Raw genomic sequence first — 26822 nt, forward strand, 5'->3', positions numbered from 1 at the left:
ATTGAAAAATATAACATATGGAAAACATTTAACAAATTGTATTTTTTCTGGCTTTGTGATATATTATGTAAATTGCCTTTTTAAAATTGCTTTATTCTCATATTTTGCTTGTACATTTTTGTCCCTTCTTCTCACTTGCTTTTTTTTTTTTTTTGACGTCAGGTGGATGGTGAAATTTATAATTTTTGTTCAGTTAGGTTTTGAACTTTCAATCCCTAAGAAATTTAAATTGCCTGAAGGTTTTCTAAGCAATAGATCTTAGGAATTAGCCTATTACTTTTATTAAGGTAATCAGGTAATTAAGCCACTTAGTGGGTATTACAATCTGGTTTATTTTATTTGACTTTTAGGCTCATCTAATTATGTGGGTAATTTCCATGTATCCAGTTCACTTCATGTACTGTAGACAGTATGAAACCCCACTTCTAAAAAAAAAAATGAAAAAAAATTTCTACTTCATAACCATTTTTATCTGAAGAGATTCAGATAGTCAGTTGATTGTGTTAATTTAGGATTTCTGAATCACTTGCTCCTAATATTAATATCTGAGTTGCTTCAGAGATCTGATTGAGAAATTGATTTTTCACAAAATTAAGATATTAAAAAGAACTTTGAATAAAGCATGAAATTTGCTCTTTCACATCATGCTTTGCCTACTTTACATTTTTTTTTTAATTTTTTTTTTTAAACGTTTATTTATTTTTGAGACAGAGAGAGACAGAGCATGAACGGGGGAGGGTCAGAGAGAGGGAGACACAGAATCGGAAACAGGCTCCAGGCTCTGAGCTGTCAGCACAGAGCCCGACGCCGGGCTCAAACTCACGGACCACGAGATCATGACCTGAGCCGAAGTCGGCCGCTTAACCGACTGAGCCCCCCTACTTTACATTATTGAAGCTACTTTTTTGTAGTGGGTGTAGGCATGTAGATTTCCTAATAAACAAGGTGCTATCCTAAGACAAGAAGCTCAGGTTAGTTCAGCCAGTATAATCAACTACTACATAGAAGTCAGTTTCTTATCATGTAAACGGGTTTTTATATGCTTCGGTTTATTACCATTTTGAAAGTATGTTTCTCTGTAAAAGCCTCATGATTGCTGGCCAAATTATATCACTCTTCTGCTTAAAAACTTTTAGCAGTTTCCTGTCTTTCGTGGCAAAGTCAATCCCCTTAAGTTTACTCCAGAAGTTTTTGGTGGTCTGGCCCCTACTTCCCTCTGGCTGTGTCTTGTTTCACTTCTCAGTGCCATCTTGTTTCCTTTCCAGCCCAACTGTCTAGTTGAAGGCTTCAAACCTTCATTCCTTTATACTGTTTCCCTTGCCCCTTTTCAGGGAGGCTAAACAGCCTTTATATAAAACAGAGCGCAAAAACTTTTTCCATTCAGGTGCAGTAGGGGAAAGAATAGAAAGCTTACTCTCTGATGCACACTTTATCTGTATCCTTGTATTTAATCCTTTCATTTAATCCTTTTGAGGTAGTTCCTATCATTGTTGTCAGTTTACAGATGGGAAAACAGAGGCCCAGAATGGTTAAATCATTTGCTCAAGGTCAAGATAATTGGCAGAACTAGGTCTAAAGCCAGGCTTTTCTGATACTGGAATGGATTCTCTTACCACTAGTATACTGTAGTCTAAAGAGAGAAAATGTTTTCATATCAAAAGAGATACAGAGAAAATGTTATAGCGCTTTAGAAGAGGTATCATTTTAGCTTGAGGGATCAGGAAGGCTTCGGGGAAGTAGTTGTCATATGAGCTTCAGGTACCCGAAAATAGGTCGGCATCTATATGAAGATTTTGTGGGTCAGGGACAGCAGGCAAGAAAGAGAAGGGCATCGAAAAGAAGGACTAGCATAAGAAAGTATAGTGTTAGGGGAGAACAGCAAGTGTCCAGGGGCCTCCTTGAAAATATTATAGTCATTAACAAGACATTTTTGTTTAAGCAAGCTTTGGAAACTGCACCGTTGCCTAATTATTCTATAAAATGGCAAATTAGTATTTGTAGACTAATATCTCAGGGCCAGCCATAAGAACAGGCAGGCAATGAGGGGTAGTGGGAAGGTGCATGCTGGGGCTCCCTGTCCCTAAGCAATCTCTCTCTCTGAACTTGTAATGATGTCTGAAACTTATCCACAGAGGATTATTCCTCTGGGTCATAAGGATTTAGCCATTTGGAATCCCTCAGTAAAATGCAGATATACTCCTGAGAGCGATAGCATCTTATCTAGTAAGAATAGTTGCCACTTAACTGAGAGCAAGACCCTGCGGCAGCAGGGCAGAAACCCAACTGGAAACACCGTGCTCATAGTGCACAGTTTTGCTCGTTGTGATTAATGTTCAGAAAACTTTAGTTACCAAATATCTTTGCCCTTAAAACAGATTGGTAAATAGAACTCATATTTCGACACTGAAAGTAATAAAACAAAACAAAAATACGAACCTCAGCAGTGCCTTTTAAGGATCTGTTCTTAAAGGTAGGCAAAAAGCAAAGGATCCTTTGCCTCTACAAGCAAAAATAAAGAGAATTGAATCAATTAAAGGTAGTTCAAGCCAGGCCAAACAAACCTTTGCAATCCCTTGTATCTTTCAGGCATAATTGTTTTCTGATTGACTTAGATGTTTCCACTAGTAGAACAAATTACAGTGTCAGCTGATGTGTTTGATGTGCTTATTTAATAAATTTCTTTTGTAGAGTTTATAATTTTGATGTTCTTGATTTGGAATGGAGTCACTCAATAGATTTTTATGCTGCTTTTTAGATGTCTAGGTTAAAAGAACTCATAACTTTGAAAAAAGAAATAAAAGTGATTATTTCAAGTTTCCATGGCTCCAAAACCATTCATGAAAGCATTACCCATTTCTGAGTGTTTTATTGGGGGGAAAAATGTTAGGGAATGTGTCAGTCTTTCTGGAATGCTATTTGTGGAACTCCAGTAATGTTAACAGCACCTAACAACCTATGTTGTCCAGCATTTTCAGCAGTACTAATATTGTGAAAGACAGTAAATCCAAGTCGAGAAGCCAGGAAAAAAAAAAAAAAAATTGATCCCTGTGGTTTTTTTGCATACGACAGGATACTTTGAAAACACTTTGCGGTTAATTTTTGAGATAAAGTAACTTGGTTAGAGTAATGTTCTTTACTTTTTCAAGGTTATAGGATGCCTTTGAGACTATGATGAAACTGAAGAACCCTATTCCCAGAAAAATATGTATGTGTCCATGACATCATTCTGTATGAATTTCATGGGATTCTTCAATCCCCTAAAGTCCAACTATAGATACCTGACTTACAGGAGTTAATTGTGTCCCTAAGTGTCATGACATCTTTCATTTGTACTTTGGCTATAGGTCAGTTACTGGCAATAAACATTATAAGGAAAAGACAACTAAGATTAATTGTTGTATTGTGGGGATATTACCTTTTAACTTTGAAAGTATCTGAGCTTAAAGCTTCCAAGTGTCATAACTCTGGATTTTTATTCAAAGATTCCACTCGGTGGTGTTCTCTTTCTCATTGTTGGAAATGCAGGGTGGCTTACAGTGTAGCAGTAATTTGGAAACTTACACCACAGGAGATTCTCCATGTGATGAAAATGGTGCCATTTTTCACATTTTGTATTTTTCAAATAAGTATCAATTAATATTGGCATCTAATAAAAGTAAAATTACCTACCTGGACTGAATTATAAAGGTGATGCCTAATGCCTTTTTAAACTTTGATTCAGAATTGATTTTCTGTGTTCTTCTTTACTATCATTAATTAGTAATCATTATGGCTTGTTTTTTCTGTTCTTGCCCAGTAGATGGTACTGTCAGCTTTATTTTGAAATATTCTGTTTTCAGAGTGGATCATTTAAAAATTTATTCCCCCCCCCAAAAGTAAAGTTATATTTAGCTCCTTTCCTCCCACTTAACTTTTTGCCACTTCCTAGCCTGACATTTTTAGGCGAACACACTCAGTATAGTATACACATGTTACCTGGGAACTTGTATCTGAAATATGTAATAGAAGAAACCATTTTCACTTTCCTCAACTATTTCAACTTCTTCAGTCTAAAAAGCTTTTAATTATTGTACACTGTGTGCATACAGTTACTTAAGGTGCTGTTTTTATCTGGTGGAAAGAATAATTAGTAATTTTTGTTTCAGCTTTTTCTGACTTGTACTCTGAATCTAGTTTGGTTAAGTGAATGATTCTGTTGGCATGTTGACTAAATAGATGTTTTAGATTGCAAAATGGAAGGTCTTAAGCGTAAATGCTACATATTTGCATACTCATATATTTCTGTGAAAGCTCTAAAAACGTTAAGCGAAAAGTCGTATAATCCTTTTGAATTGTGAACTTTCCAGTTCTTCATCAACTGTCAAAATTAGTGGATCCCTAATATCATTCTATTTTATGGGAAAACAGAGGAATATGGAAAACTTTGAACTTCATCAATAGGAGAGTACACCTAGTTGTTTCAGAGAGGATGGAGGGGTCCCTGCACATAGATAGTGGGTAAGCCTTCAACATGCACACACAGTACAGCCAGGCTGTTAGAGAAACATACTAGGTTTGCAGCTTGCCATGAGGTGAGAGGAAATTTTCAACATTTGGGGTCAAAATGTCCATGAAGTCAAAACGCCTGTACTTTTTGGCGATAGAATTGACCTGTAGCTAGCAGATTTGTTCAGATCTCATAGACGTTACCATTTGTTTGGAGGATTAGAGGTGAATGGGGTGGAGAATTCCAAAGAGCAGTGAGAGAAAGAAGTGGAGAGTTGGGGGTCACATGGCTCACACTTCAGCCTTCCTCACCTACTTCCGGGAATATAAGGATATAGGTGTGCAGGTCATTATTTCCGGAATAGAGATTTCCTTCTCTTGGACTTAGGTGAGCTCGGGTGAGATAAGTTGATTCCTGGGAAGATAGTAATTCTCCTTTTAGTAATTTTGGTTACTAAGGAAGTAGTAATATGAAGTAGGAAACAAAAGTCTTAGCAACAACTGGTGTTCAGAATGATAGGCCACATTAAGTGAACTGGCGTCTCTATAGCACAGTGCAGGGCTGGTTGTATGGTACCTTAAGAAGTACCTTGCTGCTTTGTTCTGTTTTTACTTCCCCGAATCCGCAAATCTGTAAAATGCAGAGGGCTTACTGCTGGTAGAGGGCTTACCTAGATACAGTTGCTCAAATGAACGTTTAAAGTATAACTAATTTGCTTAAAGACTTTCTGTGTCCACCATGAAATGACTACTGTCCTGAGCACCTTTGTAAGTTTTGCCTCTTTCTACCATATTGTCGCTAGTTTCGGGTAAACGAGTTTGGAGCCCTGGAAGTTATCACAGATGAGAGTGAGATGGAAAATGTTAAAAAAGCAACAGCTACCACAACTTGGATGGTACCAACTGCTCAGGAAGGTAAGACTGGGTCGTCTGCATTGCCATTTTCTTTCCTTTGAGAGTTTTAAAATAAGAATTACCTAGGTTTTACAATAGGCTGGAACTTTGAAGATCCTGGGTGATTTTCATGTCACGTGTTCTTAGGTGAATTTCTATAACAAAACTCATATGGAACCAACTTTTATATTTTAAAATAACTATAAACTGTCTTCTTTCCTAATGCCAGATCTGTAATAGCACAAGGTTAATTGGAAATTATTACCAAGTAAATCCAGTGTTGCAATAGCCTACCCAGGTGATTTAGCCAAAAGCCTGCCACTTTTTTCTCATCTACTCCGATGGTTGTAACTAACACCTATATGCTGATGACTCCCAAATCTATATCTCCAGCCCCGACCTCTCCCCCGAGCTCCAGGCCCGTATTTCCACCTGCCTACTGGACATCTCCACCTGGATGTCCCACAGGTACCTCAAACTCCACATGTCTGAAATGCGATTCATTTTCTATTTCTTTCTCCCCTTCCCCCAAACCTGCTCTTTCTTCTGTAACCCATATTTCAGTTGATGGTAGCACCATCCCCCCAGTGGACAAGCAAGAAATCTAGGAGTCATCCTGAATTCGTTCTCCCCCAGCCCCATGGCCTGTTACTCCATCCTGTTGGTTTTTATTTCCTAAATATGTCTCAGATCTGGCTTCTTCTACTAATGACCACTGCCACTGCCTTAATGTAGGCCCTTAGCAGCTCTCACCTGGACTATTGCAGACTCCTCCTAGAGAATCACTCTGCTTCTAATTTCACCTAATTTATCCCGCACCTTCAAGTCAGAGGAACTTTTGTAGATTGCTTTTCTGACACTTCACTGACGTCGTACTGTCTCTTTAGCTGAGCCTACAAGGATCCGGGTGGCACGCGCCCACCTGCTTGCCTTGTCTCTTCGCTCTCTGTTCTGTTCTCTGTACACCGTGTTCTGGCAGTGCCAGCAGCACTGGGTTCCATGGAATTCTCTCAATGCATCATGTGGTTTCACACTCCCTTGCCTTTGCTCTTGCTGCTGCTTCTGGCTCAGATGCCATTTCCCTCTTTGTCCAGTTGGTTAATTTCTCTTGGCCTTCCAAACCCAGTTGAGGCTTTATATCAGAAAATCCTTCCCTGACCTCACCCCAGGCCGAGTGAATGACTTCTTCCTCTGTACTACTCCTGGAACTTGTTCATGCTTTGATTACTGCATGTATCACATTTTATTATAAGTATTGGTTTTCTTGTCTGTCTTCTCCTCTAGACTGTGAGCTCTCTGGGGCAAGGTCTATACTATCATTATCAGTGTCTAGCGTAAATTGGCACCTAATGTTTGCTGAATGCATGAGGAGCCTAACAATTCAGGGGAAAGGAAGTGTGAGTTCCTAAATGATTTGGGATAATTACGATTTAGGACATCTGCTACCTTCAAAGTAAACTAGGTGTCGATTTAACCAATTTAGTAGAAAAAACCCACTCCTCAGAAGGTTGTAAACATGAAATAACATACATAAGCCTTTTTTGTCAGATACATCCATAAAATAGGATTCTGCAGATTACTAACAGTTTCATCTTCAAGTATAGTGAAGTATAGTATACTGTACTTCAAGTATAGTCAAGTATAATGAAATTTTCTTTATTTTACTTTGAACTCTGTAGAAAAAGCCTTAGACAAACTTTTATCTTTCCTGCAGAGTATTTTTTGTTGTGTAAATGATTTGAGTGGTTCCTGCCAAGCCCATCCTCTTCTCCCTCCCGAGCACAGTAGGTTGGTCATTCATTCATTCAGCAAATATTATCTTTTATTGTGTTGCTAACAAAATTATTAGAAGGAAAAGTTTGGCTGTGTTTTGCAATGTTTTCTGTCATGGTTCTCATTGTTTTTTCTGTGTGTGCTTTTTTTGTTTTTGTTCTTTTCCCCTTTTCGTCTTCTAGTCTTTTCAGAGAAGACTGGGATGCCTTTCAGGTTGAAGGATCCAGTGAAAGTAGAAGGGCTTCAATTCTGTGAGAACTGTTGTCAGTACGGCAATGTAGATGAGTGTCTTTCTGGAGGAACCTATTGCAGCCAGAATTGTGCCCGGCATATCAAAGACAAGTAGGTTTTTGCCCTGTTCCATCTATAAAATGGGTTTTTTTAAAAAATTTATTTATTTTTAATTTTTTTTTTTTAATGTTTATGTTTGAGAGAGAAGGAGACAGAGTGTGAGCAGGGGAAGGACAGAAAGAGAGGGAGACAGAATCTGAAGCAGGCTCCAGGCTCTGAGCTGTCAGCACAGAGCCCGAAGCGGGGCTCCAAACTCATAGTCTGTGAGATCATGACCTGAGCCGAATTCGGACGCTTAACCGACTGAGCCACCCAGGCGCCCCTATAAAATGGGTTTTAGAGTCCAAGGTGCTAAGGAATACAGAGGCTCCCTGACATCTGTCACACCTTCATGCCCCTTTTTTCCCCCAGAGACTTTTCCTTTAGAGATCTGTGGACCCTGATCCCGTTACTGGACCTCCTGACTTCAGTCATGTCTGATCTTAGTTGTACTGCTTAAGTCCTACCTACAAGTGCAACCTCTGCCTCTTTCTTTAGCCTTTTGATTCCAGTGAGTGCCCCCTAGCAAGGGAATATTTAAATTTCTCTGGGCTACGTACATTTTGATGGTGCTGATGTTTATGGAAACAGAGTTTTGTTTTTATGTTGGGGGGCATTCTTCAGTAACTCAGCTAAAACCCCACAGGTTGGGAACCAGCTGACTGAAGATGGCCATAGAGAGTGGCTTAGTGAGTCACAATACTGTAGATTTCTGTAGACTGAAGATTACGAGACAGGGACGTCCGCTGTGGCTGGTGGTGCTATGTGACTCGGCCATCTGGGGACTGTCTGACCAAGTTCAGCTTATCACCGAGGTGTATTTCTTCATATAATTGTATAACACAAATAAGTGACTTGACACTTACATTTTAGTGGAATTTCCCAGGTATTTTAACCAGGGTAGGCCTGGGAATTGTCTGTTTTTGCTGGCCAACTTTTATTTTACAAAGTTATACTTGGCCTTTTTTAGTTGCACTTGTCATTGTTAATAATTGCTAGATCTTTGCATTAAAATTGCCCCGAACACTAAAATATCTCTAAGTAATTGATTCTTTTATTAGTATGGATGGCAGATGTGAAAGACCAATCATTTTAAACTTGTTAGAACCTGTTTCACATATAGTACTGATCCCCTTTTGAAATTAATATATAAGCTAGTTTCCATTTTCTGCTTTGAAGAGTCATATATGATAATGGTTTTAGGTGTTCCTTAGCTATAATATCCTAATGCCTACACTCTTCTCCTGGTGGTTAAATGTTTTTCCTTCTTCTGGTGGTTAAATGACTTTTTTTTTTTAAGTTGCATGATAGTCACCATGTAGATGTTTGACAGGTATTGTTTTCCTGTCATTATTTTGGGTTTATAAATACAACAGAGATCAGAAGGAAGAAAGGGATGTAGGAGAGGACAATGAGGAAGAAGATCCTAAGTGTAGTCGGAAGAAGAAACCAAAATTATCTCTGAAAGCTGACTCCAAGGAGGATGGAGAAGATCGGGATGAGGAAATGGTTAGTATCTCTGATGCAACTACCAAAGAACTCAGGGTACTTTTTGTTGTTGTTGTTGTTTATTTATTTCTGAGAGAGAGAGAGAGAGAGAGGGCAAGCTAGGGAGGGGCAGAGAGAAGGAGAGAGAGAATCTGAAGCAGGCTCTGAGCTGTCAGTGCAGAGCCCGATGTGGGATTCAAACTCATGAACCGTGAGATCATGACCTGAGCCAAAGTTGGATGCTTAACCGACTGAGCCACCAGGTGCTCTGATACAGGGGCACTTCTTAAGAGAGTAACACCATGGTCAAAGGTGCTGGCTCTGCAGCCAGTTATCTGACTTCCAGGGCTGGTTCCATGACTCTCTGTGTTACCATCAACAAATTACCTGTCTACCCTCTTTGGTATGTCACTGTCTGCATTTCAAAATGAGAATAATAAATAATAATACTCCTTCCTTAGGGTGAGGAAGTAAGATGTGCTGAAATTTATTACTGGAGAGAAAAGGTAACAGCAAAACCTTCAGTTGTACAAATGAATCTTTAATTCCTCTTGATGGCAAAAAATGTCAATCCCATTTTGGTAAATTGCAGACAGATCTCATAAAACTATGTGAGTAGGTAGAAAATGGCATATAAATGTCAGGTATATTTAGGGGAAACTAATTCCAAATGTGCTAATTAAAACATAAATATTGCTAAAGTACATATTAATGGTCCTATACGAAAAGAGAACTTTGAGGTCTTGAAGCATTTCCCTTCAGATCAATATCGAGCAACCAATTATTTGCTAGTCATTCTTCTAGGAGCTGGGAACACAGGGATGAACAGCATTAGGAGAATAGGGTCTCTCCTCGCAGGGACATCACATTCTTTTAAGGGGACATATAATAAACAGGAGACCTGTCAGCCTATGATAAATGCTACAGTGAGAAGTACAGGCAGGCATGAGAATTGATTCACTGCTTCCAGTTGGGTTCTCAGGGAGGCCTCCCAGAGAAGGTGGTATGAACTGTGTGATCTTGATAATAAGAAGGAGCCAGGTTTGTAAAAGTAGGAGTGAGGAGCCCCCTGGGCAATGGAGTGGCTAGGGAAGAGTCCCTAAGGTGAGAACATGTGTAATATGTTTTGTTGAGGAAATAAAGACAATATGGTTGACCCTTACAGGTGAAGGGAGGGTGGAGTAAGGTGAAGCTGAAGAGGTCCAGCCTATGTAATGCTTTATGATAAACCAGAATAATGGGGTTTCATTCTGTTTTGTGTGGGCTGGGACTGGAAAGTTGAAGGCAAGGGAATATGTTGATAGGGTTTACGTTTCCAAGTGATGGCTCTAGCTTTGATGTGTGACAGTGAGAATGGAATCAAGGAAGGCTGTTAGTTTATTGCAGTAGACTAGCTGAAAGGGCTGTGTAGGGTAGAAGTCACTGATTTCAGGGTAGATGTTAGAGGCAGGGTCATCAGGAAAGAGGAGTCAGGAATAACTCAAGTTTTGGCTTGAATAGTCGACTGGATAACGATGCCATTTATTGAAGATGGGAAGGCAAAACTGGAGTACAGAAGTTAGAGTCCTTTGGAATCAGGAGTTTGACATGCTCGTTAGGCTTCCAAGTGGAGATCCCAGGTGGGCAGTCGGGTTCGTGAGTGTGGAGTCAGGGACGAGGTCAGGGGATATGACTGTGGATATTTGGCAGACAGATGATGTTTAAAACCCAGGAAGAGGGATTCGATAGAGAAGAGAAAGGGACTGGATTGGAGGAGACATCAGCAAAGGGACTGAGAAAGATGGGCCAGTGGGGTGTGAGGAAAATCAGAACAAAGTGGTCAAGGAGCTACAAGAAGAAAGTGCTTCAAGAAGGCAGGAACAGTATCTGTGCAGTTCCAGAGTGTAGTTCTTGGAAACGTTCTTATTTGGTAATGACCTCAGGCCAAAAGCAACACAGTTCTCATATGACCTATATTCTTACTTTCTTTAAAACTTACAAAGTGAAATTGAAGAAAAGTACAAAAAAGAATAATGCTTTCTGACAGCTCTCTAACTTTTCGTTGGTGCCAATTTCATGAGCTTGTAAAATCGTAATTCCCCTTTCTTGCTGTAGGAAAACAAACAAGACGGAAGAATCCTGAGGGGTTCGCAGAGAGCCCGAAGGAAAAGGCGAGGTGATTCGACTGTAATAAAGCAGGGTAAGTTGATGAAAGAAATGGTTTACTTGTGACTTTATGAAATGGAAAATATTTCACGAAGGTAGACATTTTAGTCTTAATTATAATGTACACAAGGGCCATTAAGGTATTGTTTTGGGTCTTTCTTTGATTAAATTTTGACCATAAAAATCGGGGTTTGAAGAAGTAGATAAAGAAAAAAATAGAAATGAGTAACTTTTGAATAATGTCAGTGCAAACTTGAAAACATCTTCCTACGTTTTTCTGTTGAGTAGGTTTTTTTCTCCTTCTGTGCATTTTCTAAAACCTTTGTCCTTATTTCCTAAGATTTTAAGTCTTTTTTTTGTTTGTTTGTTTTTTTAAGTTTACTTATTTTGAGAGAGAGCACAAGCAGGGGAGGGCAGAGAAAGAGGGAGAGAGAAAATCCCAAGCTGGTTCTACACTACCAGCGTGGAGCCCAATGCAGGACTCAAACTCACAAACCATGAGATCATGACCTGAGCCAAAATCAAGAGTCAGACGCTTAACTGACTGAGCCACCCAGGCGCCCCTAAGATTTTAAGTTTTTAATGTTTGATCTCAAACTTTAAACTCCTGATGTGGAACCTTTTTTGCTTCTTTCATTGTTCCTCGGGCAGCACTTTGTTTTCATGACAAATCCAGTCCTCGGACCCTTTCCTTTTGTACTTGACTGGATGAACTTGAACTCCACGTGCATCATGGCCCTTTGGCCACTTCCATGGAGGCCTCAGCGACCTCCGCCAGGTTTTGTCTTGCCTTGTTGACTCATAGCATCTGCCTGCCAGCGTGTCACGTGAGGTCACGCCACTCTGTGCAGCCCCACTGCCGACCTCTCTGTTCATGCTGTCCCTGCAAATCGGGGCCGTGAACCCAGTGCGCCTTTCACTGCGTGGACGCCTTCCTGTCTTGTTCATCCCTCCATTTCTCAAATAAAGCGTGAACTACTCCCACCTGCCTCAGGCACACAGCCTGGCGTTTACATTCTCGGGGGACGTGACCTTCTGTTTTACATCACTGAGATTAGAGGGGGGTAAATTTCTCACTCTGCTCTCTGCCTCACGAATGTTTTAACCTTCTTCTCTTCTACCTTCAGGGCCTGACTCTTCTGGAACCTTGTTCCTTTAGTCATTTATTTTTCCCTGTTAGGTATTCAGATTTTTTTCTCTTCGAGCTCCATCTTAGCCCGTTCACATCTCATCCCCTAAATACCTTTCTCCCAGTTTTGCTACCCATCAAGCTATTATACTCTTTCCTCATTTCTATTATCTGTTAAATTAACCCAGAGTAAAAGTGATACTGGCTGGTTGCATGTCTTTATCACTTCTGTATTCTTTTGCTGCTCAAAATCTGGCCCTTGCTAAATTGATATCCACCCCCCCCCCCCCCGCCGCCCCCAGATTAGCAGCCATTCCCTAAGTACTCAGTGCACTGCCCTCTTCCCAGTCCTCAGCTTCTTGATCTCAGGAAACTTTTTTTTTTTCCAAATGTTTATTTATTTTTGAGAGAGCACGTGCAAGCAGAGTAAGGGCAGAGAGAGAGCGAATCAGGGGATCCAAAGCGGGCTCTGTGCTGATAGCAGCGAGCCTGATGTGGGACTTAAATTCAGAAACTGTAAGATCATGATCTGAGCCAAAGTAGGACACCTAACCAACTGAGCTACCCAGGTGCCCCAGGAAACATTTTTTTTTTAAGTTTATTTATTTTGCGAGAGAGAGAGAGAGAGAGCGAGCATGTGCTCAAGTTGGGGAGGGGCAGAGAGAGAAGGAGAAAGAGAGAATCCCAACGCAGGGCTCAAACTCATGAACCGCAAGATCATGACCTGAGCTGAAGTCAGACACTTAACTGACTGAGTCACCAGTCACCCCTCAGGAGGGGTTTTTTGATCATCTCATTTCATGATACTGTTCTATCTCGGTTTCCTGCTGTGTCTCCTTCTTTTATTCTAGGTTCTTCTGCAGCTACCGTTGTAACTGGTTGTACACCACAGTTTACTTCTTAGCTCTCGCTTCTTTGGGAGGCCCGGGAAGAGGCTGAGAAATACCGGGCGTGGTAGTAGTCGGGGAAGTGAGACTTCACAGGATACCCCTTTGACTTCCTAGATTTGGAAACCCTATCATCTTCGTCTCACTTGCTTTTCAGGCTTGCCTCCTAAGGGAAAGAAAGCCTGGTGCTGGGCGTCCTACCTGGAAGAGGAAAAAGCTGTGGCAGTGCCAGCAAAGCTGTTCAAGGAGGTATGGGCGCTTCTAGAAAGCATTGTCTATAAGAGAGAAGACTCTGGAATTCTGATCTGGAATTAGCATTGATGTTTCCAGTATGTGTTTGGGAAATGTGACTTGGGATCATTTCTCAAGCATACGGTTTTCATGAGTGTATTTACACGGAGGAGTAACTCCAAGGGCAACTGGCGTGCATGTGTACTCACAGTCTTCCAACACACACGGATGGGCCCACATGCAGACGCACGTGCTCTTTCGTCTCGACATTTACTGGGATTTCATTCTTGACTTTTAAGAGGGATACCTCTACTATTGCTGCAAAGCTAGTAGATAAAGAAAAACCAGCATGAAATTGCGTGTCAACATTATGGCTTTGGGAGAAACAAAAACGAGGGACTGAGGTTTATATAATTTCTCAAGAAAACCCTAAAAGCAAGTTACCGTGTTACATTAACTGTAGTAAAAACATTTTGTCATAAGTGATTTAAAATCAGTTAGAATTATAGACACCAAGTGAAGTTCTGAGTAGGGGCTGCTGCCCCTGGGCTGAAGGGGCGGGGGGGGGGGGGGGGTTGGTCAGCAAACTTATTCTGTGAAAGAGCCAGAAGGTGTGTGTGTTAGGTTTTGTGGGGCATCAGGTCTCAGTTGCAGTGACTCAGTTATGTTGTTGTAATGAAAGCAGCTATAGACGATATATAAATGAAGGGCTACGGACGTAGTCTACTAAAACTTTACTTACAGAAACAGGTTGAGGTTTGGAGTTGACTGAGAGAGGATAGTTTGCTGAACCCTGGTTTAAATTATTTAATTATATTTAATCATGGTACATAATAAATCTGTTGATACCTTGGTATATATGCATTAACATAGGGAGTTTTTGTTTTGTTTTTAAATTTTTTAGTGTTTTATGTGTTTTTAAGAGAGAGCGAGCGAGCCTGGGGGAAGGAGAGGCAGAGAGAAAGGGAGACAGAATCAGAAGCAGGCTCCAGGCTCTGAGCTGTCAGCACAGAGCCCAAAGCAGGGCTTGAACCCACGAACCACAAGATCATGACCTGAGCCAAAGTCGGCCGCTTAACCAACTAAGCCACCCGGGTGCCTGGACATGGGGAGTTTTAAAAAAGTGAACAAAGAGTCGATGTTATAATGATTACATCTACATTGAGAATATTATTTAAACATAACTGTAATTACATATGAACTTGTTCTATATAATTATTTTCTGTAATTTTGATTCTATGTAGACTAGACCGTTTTACGTGTAAAAAAAAAAAAAGCTTAAATGCAGCTAATTACTCGAATCAGTAACACAGTCATGTAATCGACACTATAAAAGTACCAGAAGAATCTGCGGTATGTCCCTCAGAGCCCTGCCCTCCAGGTCCCAGGTCTGCCTCTCCTGAAATGATTATCATTGCTCGCTCTTATATTCCCTTCTTACAAAATTCTGTGTCCAGATCAGCACAGACAGACACAGATCCTGTCCTCCCTGTCGTCAACCAAGGGGTAGCATATGTCACACATACTGTGTGTGTTTTTTTAGACTTTGTTTTTTTTTTTTTTTTAAACTTAGTTTGGAAATCTCAGTTCGTTATGCCCTTCTTCATTCTTCTGTAATAGTGCATCGTATGGCATCTTAGGTCTGTTCCATAACAAGTTAAGCTACTCCCTATTGGTTGGCTTGTGTGTGTGTGTTAGTATAGGACACATACATCACACACACACACAACACACACACACGTATGTTTTAGTGAATAGCCTTGTACACCTGTCATTTTGCACACATGTGGATATCGCTGTGCACTAATTTCCTAGAATTAGAATTCCTGAGACAAACAGAACGTCCTGTTTTATAGATACTGTGAAATTGCTACGGGTTGTGCCACTTTAATCCCTGCTCGTGATGTACGTATGTGCCTGTTTCTCTAGAGCTTTGCCACCACTGTGTAATCAAACATTGTGATCTTTATGAATCTGATTAGGTAAAATATATTTGAGTGTAATTTGACTTTGTATGACTCTTACGAGTGAGGTTGAAAATCCCCCTTCTTTTGGATTTTTAAGAGTTGTTTATGTATTTGGTTAGTCTTTAAGAACTTTAATAATTCACACTTTAATTAGATCTTCAGGATAAAATACTAAAACTGCTGTCATTTTGCATTTTAGTATCAATCCTTTCCATATAACAAAAATGGGTTTAAAGTTGGCATGAAATTAGAAGGTGTGGACCCCGAGCATCAGTCCGTGTACTGTGTCCTCACTGTGGCTGAGGTAAGTTTGCTTTGTCTTTATTTTTGCAATAAAATGGTGGTTATGGGATTTTAATAATGGGGGCAAGTGCCTTCTGCTGAGTACTTCTTTGCACCAGGCATGATGCTTATTGCTTTGTACGTGACCCCATTGAATCTTTGTAAGATTCATTTATAAGCTTTGCGGGTCCTGTTTTTTCATCCCTGTTTTATTGATAAAGGAACTGAGGTTCAGAGAGGCTAAGTGACATATACAAGGTCACACAGCCTCAAAGTGGTAGAACCAGGATTTGACCCCACGCTATCTGACTCCATAGCTTTGGTCATACTGTGGTTCCTTAATATAAAAAAACAGACCAATAGGTACTTACAAACTTTTAATTTTTTAATTTTTTGGTTTTTTTGTTTCAAGTTTTATTTAAGTTCCAGTTAATTAACATATAGTGTACTGTTAGTTTCAGGAGTAGAATTTAGTGATTCATCACTTAACACATAACACCCAGTTCTCATCCCAACCAGTGCCCTCCTTAATGCCCATCACCCATTTATCCCATCCCTCCACCCTCCTCTCCTCTAGCAACCCTCAGTTTGTTCTCTACAGTTTGCCCCTCTCTCTTTTTTTCCCCTCTATGTTCATCTGTTTTGTTTCTTAAATTCCACATATGAGTGAAATCATATGGTATTTGTCTTTCTCTGACTGACTTCCTTCGCTTAGCATAATACTCTAGCTCATATACTTTTTTTAGTATTTTGAGGTATCTCTGTGAAATTTTTCAGGAAAAATTGTCCAAGTCTATTTATATATAGCTTAGTCTAGTATATTCCTGAGAGCACTTCTTAGAATTTGTTTTTTACTTCCTGTGCTAGCGTCCGACTTCCTTCCTCCCTTGAGCCAGGGGTATGTATCACTTGAAAATTCCCCCCAAAAGAGTAAGGTGGTCTTGTGTGTTAGTTTCAGTTATCATAGTATTCCTATAGTAGCTTAGGGAATTTGTAAGAAGCGTGGCTCCTGTGGAACACAGTGACAACTCCTACATGGACCATGACAGTTACAGTAAATAATGATACATAGTTACATAGAGAGTACCATAGGACAATACCGTGCTTAGTATTTTCGCTATTTCCCACAAACAGTTGAGACAGCATTGTTCAGTAAATGTAGAAGCAGATTCAGTAAGTGTGGACTGCTTTTGAGAAGTTTAGTTGTAAAAAAGAAGGGGATCTTTTTAAGGGGTGTGTGTGTGTTTCAACTCTTGATTTTGAAGGAGATCTATTTTAGTTCGTCCAGTTTTTTATTATAACAGTAATGTTTGCTCATCATGAAAACTTCAACTAGTGTAAGAATATATATAAATATATAAATATATGTATTTATTGTAAAAAGTAAAAGCTCTCTATCACACCACCTTCTTTTCCTTATTCCATATCCCAGAGTTAATGACTCTTATGTGTTTCCTGCGTTCCCTCCAAATGTTTTCTCTGCTTGTAAAAATATGTACATTTTTCTCTTTTTTACATATAAATTGCACAACAATTCTGAAGCTTGCTTTTATGACGGTGTATCATATATTTTACATGCATATTGTTTTCCACCATCGAGTAGTAGTGCATTTTACTTATTTTCTGTTATTCATTTAATTTCTCTCAGATGGATGAACAATTGAGTGGTCTTTACTTTCTCATTGTTCTCATTATTACAAACAGTGCCTTGTGAGCATGATTAAAATGGAAATTTTTGATGCACACAGCTACTTGTTGTTCCAAAAAGTTTATCAGTTGTTACAAAAAAAGTTTAACAGTTGTATGAGAATTTGTTTGCCTAAGCCTGAGAGATAGTCTCTATTTACTTTTCTTTGTCTTCCTCCCCGCCCCCCCCTTTTTTTTTTGCAATGGGAAGAGATTGGAGAGTGAATTCTGAAAAAAAAAAAAGCAACTAGGGAGCAGAAGATTGGAAGGTTCAGAGAGAGCAGATCATTGATAAGGAGGGGATATGGGAAGATGAAATCCAGAGTACATGAGGAGGCCCACCCATTAGCCAGGAGCAGGACTCTCCTGTTGGGTTCTGACAGGGTGGGGGGTGGGGAGGATGTGCACATGCACGGGCAAGTCTGCTAGTTTGGAGACAGATGTGTGAGGGAGCTTCTTTGTCATGGAAGGTCACGTGAAGGTGTAGCTGAAGGAGGGTGAAAGGGCTGTTGTGAAGGATGGGAGTAGAACTGGACAGGGCCATCTAGAAGGATTGCTACACAGCAGGGATGGAACAGGGAGTGTCTGCCGTCCAGGTGCATGTGATTCTCGTTTGTGGTAGTTGTAAGCCATGAATCGCAAATCCTGACCGTTGCTTCAAGGATTAGGTTCCCGGCAGCTTCTGGTCACATTTCCATCAGCCGAACAATATGTCACCTTGTTCATGTATATTTATGTTTAGTGACATCTTCTTTAGTATCTGTTGTTGGTTTATTAACATGGGGCTCAGCCAACAGCACCATAACTCAACGCCCGATGAAGCTGCCCTAACACACATCTTCTCCTTAAGGCGCGTCATCGCCTTCTTGCACTTAGGAGCACCAGCCAGCGCTTCGGCACTGTGCTCGGGGGCCGTTCCAAATAGCAGAATCACCCACAGGAAGCACAAATGTGAAGAATGTAGCAGTAAGTAGATTGTGCACAGGGTGTTCAGCGTACAGAATGAGATGTAAAACAAGAAGGCAGAGAGAGCATTGCCTTCTTCGACCTGAGCCGGGAACTCGCATGATAGGCGGCTCGCCGTTTTCGCCGCTCTGTGCGTGCATCTGTTCCCAGACGCTGTGGGTACAGATGTTATCACGTAGGTGAAATCGCAGCTAGGAAGTCACGAATAATAAGGGTTAAGTGTATGTCTTCTCCCCCTCCCCGCCCCCCAGCAACATTCCCTAGACCAGGTATAGATGCAGACTAGGTGGGTACTTGGGATAATGGAATTTTGTCAGGCATGTATTTTGGGAAGGAGGGAAGGACCTCGGGGCAACAATTTAAAGATGTTGGCAAGAAAATGTTTTCCATGATTGCTAAGGACGGAAGGCCCACGGTGACGGGGGGGATGCTAGGGGAAAAGTAGGAGAATCAGCGTGAGATGCTGGGCTTCTCATTGAGGTTGAGGAGGAAGTGTATAGGGAGTAGCCGGGTTAGCCAGCTGAACAGGAGGATGTCTTCACAGGGCTGGACGCTTCCATAGTTGAGAGGCAGTGTAGTTTCTCCTGGGACAAGAGTGTTTGAAGTGGAGAGGAAATGCAGGGAGCAGAGGAGCCAAGGTACAGGATGAGTCATCCGTGTGTATGGCAGAACCACTCAGGATGGAGATGAAGAGAGTAAGCCAGAGCTTCGTGTCTGATGAGTGCGAAGGGATGTTGGGGAGGGTGGGCTCCTACCAGCATGTGGGCTGATAAGGACGAGGTGGTGCAGCCACATTTCAAGGTACTCAGAGGAGCAGGGACCCCGGAGTGTGGTGCGGCCTGAGGCAGTAACCCCGCCTGGGTCTCAGAGGGAAGGAGGGGGAGAAGGAGCAGTCTCCACCTGAGGGAAGCCTTGACAGGGATGTGTGACGTACGCTTTTGAACAAGGAGGCTGAGGATGTAGGAGGTTGTGTACCAAACCAGAGGGTTCCAGAGAGCACAAGACACAGTGGAGAGATTGTGGGGCCAGGAGGGAGAGGTTGACTCGGGAGGTGAAGCTCAGAGCAGTCGAACCCCGAGGGACTAGAGGGTTAAGGCACTCAGGAGGCTTGTTTCTTGGGCATTGACCAGAGTAGGTTGGCGTAGCTCTGGGGCTGAAGAGAGGAGCGGCCGCCGAGCTCCTTCTGGAAGCGGGGTGGACATGGGGCGGGGGCCATCACTTACTGTTTACGAGAGATTGTACCTGCCTGGAACCCCACCTTGGCTGTGCAGAGGGACTCTAGTCTCCCTGGAGAGGAGTCCGCTCACTCATAAATCTTATATATGTAACGTATCAAGACATTCCAATTGAAAAAATACTAACATATGAGATAAACTATAAAAAGCCCATCATTTCCTTTTGACCTCTCCCTTTTCACTCCCACTCCTCAGAATAAATCATTGTTAATATTTTGGCATATATTCCCAGACGTTTTACTGCTGTGAATTTACATTTATAGGCGTACGTGTAAGTACATACGTAAATGTACATGTATAAATACATATACTTACACGTATATGTATGTGCACACGTAATGGCACATGTACACATACACATAAAAATCTACATAGATTCACACAGAAGTAATTTTTCTCATATACTGACTCATCCTGTGCAGTTTGTTTTACCGCTTGAGTTTTTGTAAAGTTTACTATTTTGAGAGAGAGAGAGAATGCATGTGCATATGTGTGCCCACGTGCACATGCAAGCGGGAGAGGAGGAGAGAGAGCAGCAGAGAATCCCAAGCATGATCTACCTGACAGCGCAGAGCCTGACTTGGGGCTTGAACTCACAAACCTGTGAGATCGTGACCTGAGTTAAAATCAAGAGTCCGATGCTTAACTGACTGAACCACCCATGTGCCTCGCCACTTGAATTTTAACAGTATGTTTCAGAGAACTTGCCATGGCAGGAAATAGACAGCTGCCTTATTATCTGGGGGCTGTTAATTGCCCTGGTTCTGTGCTCTAGTCTCAAGCTTCTTCTTCCGGCTTCTACAGGGCCAGGTGCTCCTGGCGTGTTGAGACGTCTGGTGCATTATGTGGTTCCACTTGAACACATCTGCTGTGCTAGTAGGAAGTAGATTGAGAGGCTGAACTTCTCATAAGAGCCCAAGGCAGAGTGTGACCCAGCTGAAGCCTCAAAAACCCATGTGACCTTTTTAAGTCAGAACTTCCTCAAGAGGGACCCTTTAGGCAGATGTATGGCCTCAGCATTCAGCCCACATTCTGTGAAGTGGGTTCTCACTGGCATTCCAGGGAACCTGTGAATTGAGGAAGGCTTTTCTTTCTTTCTCCCAACCCAGCTACTGGTGGAGAGGAGAATCTGTTGATATCCCTCCGTGTACCGCCTTGGTCTGGCTGCATATCCCTGTCTGCAGAGCTTTATACAGGATAGGAGCCAGCATTCACATGGTGTATGGCAGGGCGCCCACCCCGGGACTCTGCTGGAGCTGCGCACCCGTGCTGGGCTGGCTCCATCCCGGCCGACTCACCTTGGTGACTTATGCTGGTACAATATCAAGAATGGAGGGAGGACATGTACATGTGGGAAAATCATTCTTCTCCCAGGATCTGTGCGCTCCTGACACAACTGGGAATGAGGCCAAAGCAGTGCGGCTCAGCTCTTCCCAATGTGTTGCCTTTGCCTTTAGAGGTTGGCAGTTTGTTCACTGGATTTTGTGGCTGTTAGTGAGCGTACTTTGATTAACATAGGCCGTGTCATACTTGATGTCCATGTTAGTTTCTTTTTGCGCTTAGATTAATACATTTTATCTTATTTTGTGAATAAATCTTGTACGCAGATATTCTGGGTATTTGGCGGGGGGTGTTGTTTGCCTTTTAGTCAGTCTTCGTGCTTCCCTATTTCAGGTGTGTGGATATCGGATAAAACTGCACTTTGATGGATATTCTGATTGCTATGACTTCTGGGTAAACGCGGATGCTCTCGATATTCACCCGGTTGGGTGGTGTGAGAAAACTGGCCACAAACTCCATCCTCCAAAAGGTGGTGTCACTTTTTTGTTTCATACTTTAAATTCTGCAAAAACTTTTTTTTAATTTATTAGTTAATTTATTTTTTATAGTAAATATAATTTATTGTCAAAAAACCTTTTTTCTTACATGGTGACTTGGAATTTTTAGGAATTCAGACTTTGTTAAGATGCACATAGGCCCAAATTCAAGCTCATTGTTCATGAAAAAAAACCCAAAAACGTGTATTAAAGTGACAGAAATGTAAAAAGTAGAACCCTACGTAAGAGAGTAAACTGTGTCCACGTACTTATTTGTATACAAAATAACATTTGACTGATACTTAATTTTGAGTATAAATTTTAGTTACAGATTTTTTTCATGTAGTCCCCCACCTAGCAGCTCCAACCGGGGCTACACACAGTTGATCCTCGAATAACCCAGAGATTAGGGGTGCCAACCCCCAGCACAGTTGAAAATCCACATGTAACTTTTGACTTGCTAAAAACTTAATTACTAACAGCCTACTGTTGCCCAGGAGCTTTACTGGTATAACAGAGTCAATTAACATATGTTTTGTAAATTACATATATTACACACTGTATTTTTACAATAAAGTCAGCTAGAGAAAAGGAAATGTTATAAAGAAAATCATAAGGATGAGTGGGCCTGTACTGTGCAAACCTGTGTTGTTGAGGGTCAAAGATACATATCCTTGAAAAAACAGATTTGAAAACTTTGTCCCAACGTGTTTACACGACTGAGCTTATCTACTGATATTTCATTATATAGAACATCTTGAGAAATTATGAATTGAACTTATGGACCTTAATATTTAGGCACTTAGGAAGGAGAATGTAGTGCTAAAAGTTGACTTAGGTGGGGAATGAACTCATAGCAATTACATTTTTATTGCTGAGTTCTTTGTAATACAGTCTGCCAGTGGTTTTGCCTGTTTCGTGTTTACATAAAGATCCAAGAATAACAGATCCCATCTTTTTCAGTGCATCCCTAATGTGTTTAATAGTATCTTATTTCCTTCCTTTTCAAGGGCTACATTTGGTATTGTTTACTTGATGTCAAAGATCCAGGTGACTGGTTTGATATTTTTGGCCTGTCTCGGGGCTGTTACTTTTTAATGGACTAGCCGTCCTTTGGTTTTAAGTGAAAAATAATGTCAGACTAGCATTTTCAGATGGCTGAGGAAAAAATGAGAAAAAATGAGGGTGAAAAAGAAAATCTGTAAGCCTTTGTATAAATTGACCTCTTGTATATGGCGAATTATTAGCTATTCTTTTCATGCTGCCTTCTGAACTGTAACGGAAGGAGAAGAGAGCACATGAGCAGATAAAATAAAATGCTCAATTTCCTTTTTAAAGGAAATGTTGGCTTTAACAGCATTAAATGTGAAATTGTGAGCATTAAGGCAAGCACATTTCCATTATTGTAATTTGCCAGCATGCTTACTTCATAAATCTTGAATTGTCATTCTTGTGCTGATAGGCTGAAAAGATTTTATCTCTTTTATTACTGTTTTCTCCAGCTTCCCACTTGTTCTGACAAGTTAGTCTCCCAAAATAGAATAGGTGAGGGAAAAATAAATTTCCCCAGATTTTGACTCCTCCAGTTCACTAGTCTACTGCTGAGTAGTTCTGCCTAAGTACTGATAGAAACAGCCTGGCAATGAGAAGTGTACCTGGGTATGATACATATTTGCTTCCTTCTGCCTTTTCTTTGTGTCTATTATCATTCATTCAGAACGGAAAATATAATACAATTTGTTGGGAATAAACACAGCCTGTGTAAGAAAAAAAAATCCATAGTTCTGAATTATGAGTTCAGTTTTGTCTGTTTAAAAAATCGATTATTTGATTTCAGCATGTTGGAGTTGCAGGTAAAAGTGGGAATGGAAACTTAAGTGTGAATTATTTTGATATTTTACTCAATCTGTATATATGTGCTTACCCAAGGTTATAAAGAAGAAGAATTTAATTGGCAGACCTATCTAAAGACATGCAAAGCCCAAGCTGCTCCCAAGTCATTATTTGAAAATCAGAATATAGTAAGTACATCCAAGATACTTTTCCTTTTAAAGGAGGTGACTTTTGAGTGTTTCATAGGAGAAAGTATAAATGATAACAAGAGACTAAATATATTTTATTGCTTTGGTAAATAAAGCACTCTTCATTAAACTTTAAAATTAGCTTAAAATCATTGTGAATCAATGTTTTTTATAGGCATATCATGGTTGTTGTGTTTTATTGAATGGTAGAAGGCTACAGAGTTTGAAACCCAGGTGTAATTTACAGTCAAAGTGCATAACAGATTAAATTGACTCGGATATTTTATTGTTACTGTCACGTGTTTCAAGTACTGTTGAAATGGGATTCATGTGGTAGATGAATGTAGCCCAGTTCGGATTTGCTGCTGGGGAAGAGGATTTACCTTCACCCCGGCTTGTAGCTTTATTTTGCCTGTAACAGAAGCAAAGTCTGAATGTGTATGTATTTCCTACCTTTTTTGACCTGTATTCCCACTTTCCATTGCATGTTCCCTGTTGCACCTCTGAAGAGGCCCATCATGTTCCACTCTTCTTCCTTGTCCAAGGTTTGGTCTAATTGGAATTAACAGAGAGCAAGCAGGTGCAAAGCCAAAATGTCCTCTTTTATAGCGGATAAAGGCTCAGTTGGAGTACCCGCATGGCCTCTGTCTGCTGACGAATGAGCTTCTTGATTCTGAGACCTAGAATTAATGAGATGTACTGGCCCTTCCGCCCCATCACCCAGGCCCAGGAGCACTAGAGCAGGGCAGGCCTGCACTCTTGCAGGTCTAGAGCATGCCCCTAGAGGAGCACAGTGCAAGCTCCATGCCCTCTAGGCCAGCTTACCCTTAAGAGTACGATGAGTTCCTCCTTTCAGATTCACCAGTCAGGTAACAGTGAGTGAGACTGCAGATAGACACGATCTTGTTTCAATAATGGGATTCTCTCCAAAAGGAGATGAATATCAGGGGTGGGCAAGACCATCTCACCCACTCCAAACACCTTCCATTTGGGAAAGGATTTTAACCAGTTGTTTTGAGCATCTGTCTAATGGCTGAAAGATTCTCTGATCAAATTAGACATAAGCCACGTTGAATTAGAGAACTGAAGGGGTGTGTGTGTGTGTGTGTGTGTGTGTGTGTGTGTGTGTTTAGGTAACTAATAGAGCTAATGAGCCAGATTATTATTTTAAAATCTCATAATCGAGAGGAGAGCTTAATTGCTGAAATGTAAATACTGCGTTGTCAGCAGCTATTCTCTGTCAAGACGAGGGAGGAAGGTCAGTTAGGTGGAAAACTTCAGTGGCCGGCTCCACGTTTCCTAATCCCTGTCTGGATCTCTGATGTTGAGATCAGTCAGGGATTTGATTAACTGCCTTGAACCGTCATCTTCAATTCTGTGCATTGCTAGCACACAACTGAATCTTGGGCTCTGTGTTTGGTATCCAAGAAGCAATTAATTTTTCTATTTCTGGATTCGTCTGCCTCAGAATATTCAAATATCTGTGGTCAGAACCCTGGTAAATAATTTCAGGACTAAAATGTACTGTCCCAGTGTCTGTGCAGCATTAACGCCTGCTCCTTCTATTCATGTGGGACGTATGCTAACATTTTCAGTACGTGGCTGTCTACATTTTTGGAATGATAGCTGCATAATTATAGTAAAATGAGAGATAACATCTGTTCTGCTTAAAGTAATTAGAATAGTATCTGTATACTTAAGTCTGGACAGAGCTTTTTCTTAAGAGGGATAGAAATAACTCTCGTGTGTTATGATTGGCATAACTGATCCAAGTACATTTCTCCGAGTTCAGATAGATTTCCTCACACGAGATTCTAAGGAATGCTTACATTTTACTGCACCTCAAGCACTAAATCTTATTGAGGTATATTATTGTCTTAGTTCCACGTCCCAGGTGGCTGGTAATGTTTGGTTTTCCTTATATTACCAACTGTTTTGAATGGCTGTATGTATCCAGCCAGTTCTTTTGGTGCTATTGTGAATAATATCTGTAGTGTTAGGTAAAAGTTGTAATAATTTGCAGCCTCTCATGTATGAAGATGACCTACTTTCAGTAGAGTACTCTTTTGAGAGAGCATTTCAGAAATGGGAGTGAACTTGTACTGACTCATACGCATTTCTAGCTTGATGAAGTGCATATTTTGCATGAAATAATTTTCATTGTTAAGTCTGTAATCAAGAACAAGAAAAACAAAAAGTGAACTAAATGGCGAAGAAAACTTGCCTAACTAGTAGAGCTGTCTAACTGCGGTCCAAAACACATATTAAATTTAATTAAACTCTGTGAGGTTGTGGGTGTCTTAGTCTTGAGGTCCAGATAGTTATTTGGATGTACCAGTGAGGCATTTTTTTCCCCTTCTTGCTGCTTGTTGGAAATTGACCTGGCATAAAACTGGTACATGCTCTTTAAATTACGTGAACATAGCTGATGCATGCCAGGTCCTGGAGCAGGACGTGTAGAGAGGGTGCAGATCTTGCTGTTAAGTGTGTGCTTATCTCTAATTAAATCTGCACGTTTCGTAGACAGTGATCCCATCAGGCTTTCGAGTTGGAATGAAGCTTGAAGCCGTAGACAAAAAGAATCCTGCGTTCATCTGTGTTGCTACGGTGACAGATATGGTGGACAATCGTTTCCTGGTACATTTTGACAACTGGGATGAGAGCTATGACTATTGGTGAGACCTTTTCCATTGCTGTGTGCTTTGGTTCACAGGTGTATTCAGGTCAACCTGGTACATGGTTGGAAAACAAAGATGATGCAGAGCTTGTAACAAAAAAGAGCAGTGGTCTGTCCCACTCTTTCACATTTCAGATTTTTCACTCTTTCCCTATTTCACATGGCATGTATTTCTAAATAGCAGCCTTCAGTTTAACTTTGTGCCTTGTATTTTCACTCACTTCCTGCTGCGGAAGTACAGTGTACCTTCCTCCCAACACATGTGCACGTACAAGTGCATGCAGGTGCGTACCTCCCCCCTCATCCTGGGTGTCGTTTATTGTTTTCTGAGAAGACATGTTAATTTTCCTTCATATTTTTATTCCCCGTAGCAATTTTAACCACTTATAATTGCCAAATACAAACCTATTAATTGAGGAATATTGTTTTTAATCCTTAGAGTTTTGGGATATACTGCATTAAGTAATAGGAACAATATATTATAAACTTCTATAACTGTATTTAAAATAAAGTCATCATATTTTGATTAAGCAATGGGAATAATGATTCCCATATCTAATTCATGTTGATTGATCGTTACTATTCAGTTTCCTGGTGAAAGGCATTTCTGAAGTGTTTAATTTCTTCCTAGGACACTGGCGATGAGAACATTTTAGAGCAGTGACAGATATCTTTATAAAATATGGCTAACATTACAGTATTAACTGAATATTAATTTGTATAGGTATTGCTACATTTGAGGGAAGCTTGTTTCCTAACCTTACTTTTTAGCATGCGTACGTTTAAAAATTGAGTAGAACCATCAATAA

The 26822-nt window shown here is 40.7% G+C and overlaps 1 protein-coding gene across 10 annotated transcripts in view; it reads left to right on the forward strand.

The window, feature by feature from the left end:
• L3MBTL3 (L3MBTL histone methyl-lysine binding protein 3) overlaps positions 1-26822 on the forward strand; it is a 128119-nt gene that overhangs the window by 26534 nt on the left and 74763 nt on the right. For 8 of the 10 annotated variants that reach the window (XM_047859554.1, XM_047859548.1, XM_047859549.1 and 5 more), the window contains 10 exons: positions 5289-5400; positions 5773-5847; positions 7335-7494; positions 8859-8991; positions 11065-11149; positions 13289-13380; positions 15529-15633; positions 21173-21308; positions 23245-23336; positions 25860-26011. In XM_047859554.1, coding sequence (XP_047715510.1) covers positions 5289-5400; positions 5773-5847; positions 7335-7494; positions 8859-8991; positions 11065-11149; positions 13289-13380; positions 15529-15633; positions 21173-21308; positions 23245-23336; positions 25860-26011 — 1142 coding nt within the window. The remainder of the gene's footprint in view (positions 1-5288; positions 5401-5772; positions 5848-7334; positions 7495-8858; positions 8992-11064; positions 11150-13288; positions 13381-15528; positions 15634-21172; positions 21309-23244; positions 23337-25859; positions 26012-26822) is intronic. The other 2 variants (XM_047859557.1, XM_047859556.1) reach the window with 1 other exon arrangement.

Source organism: Prionailurus viverrinus, chromosome B2 (genome assembly GCF_022837055.1).
Source record: "Prionailurus viverrinus isolate Anna chromosome B2, UM_Priviv_1.0, whole genome shotgun sequence".
Taxonomy (NCBI): Eukaryota; Metazoa; Chordata; class Mammalia; order Carnivora; family Felidae; genus Prionailurus; species Prionailurus viverrinus.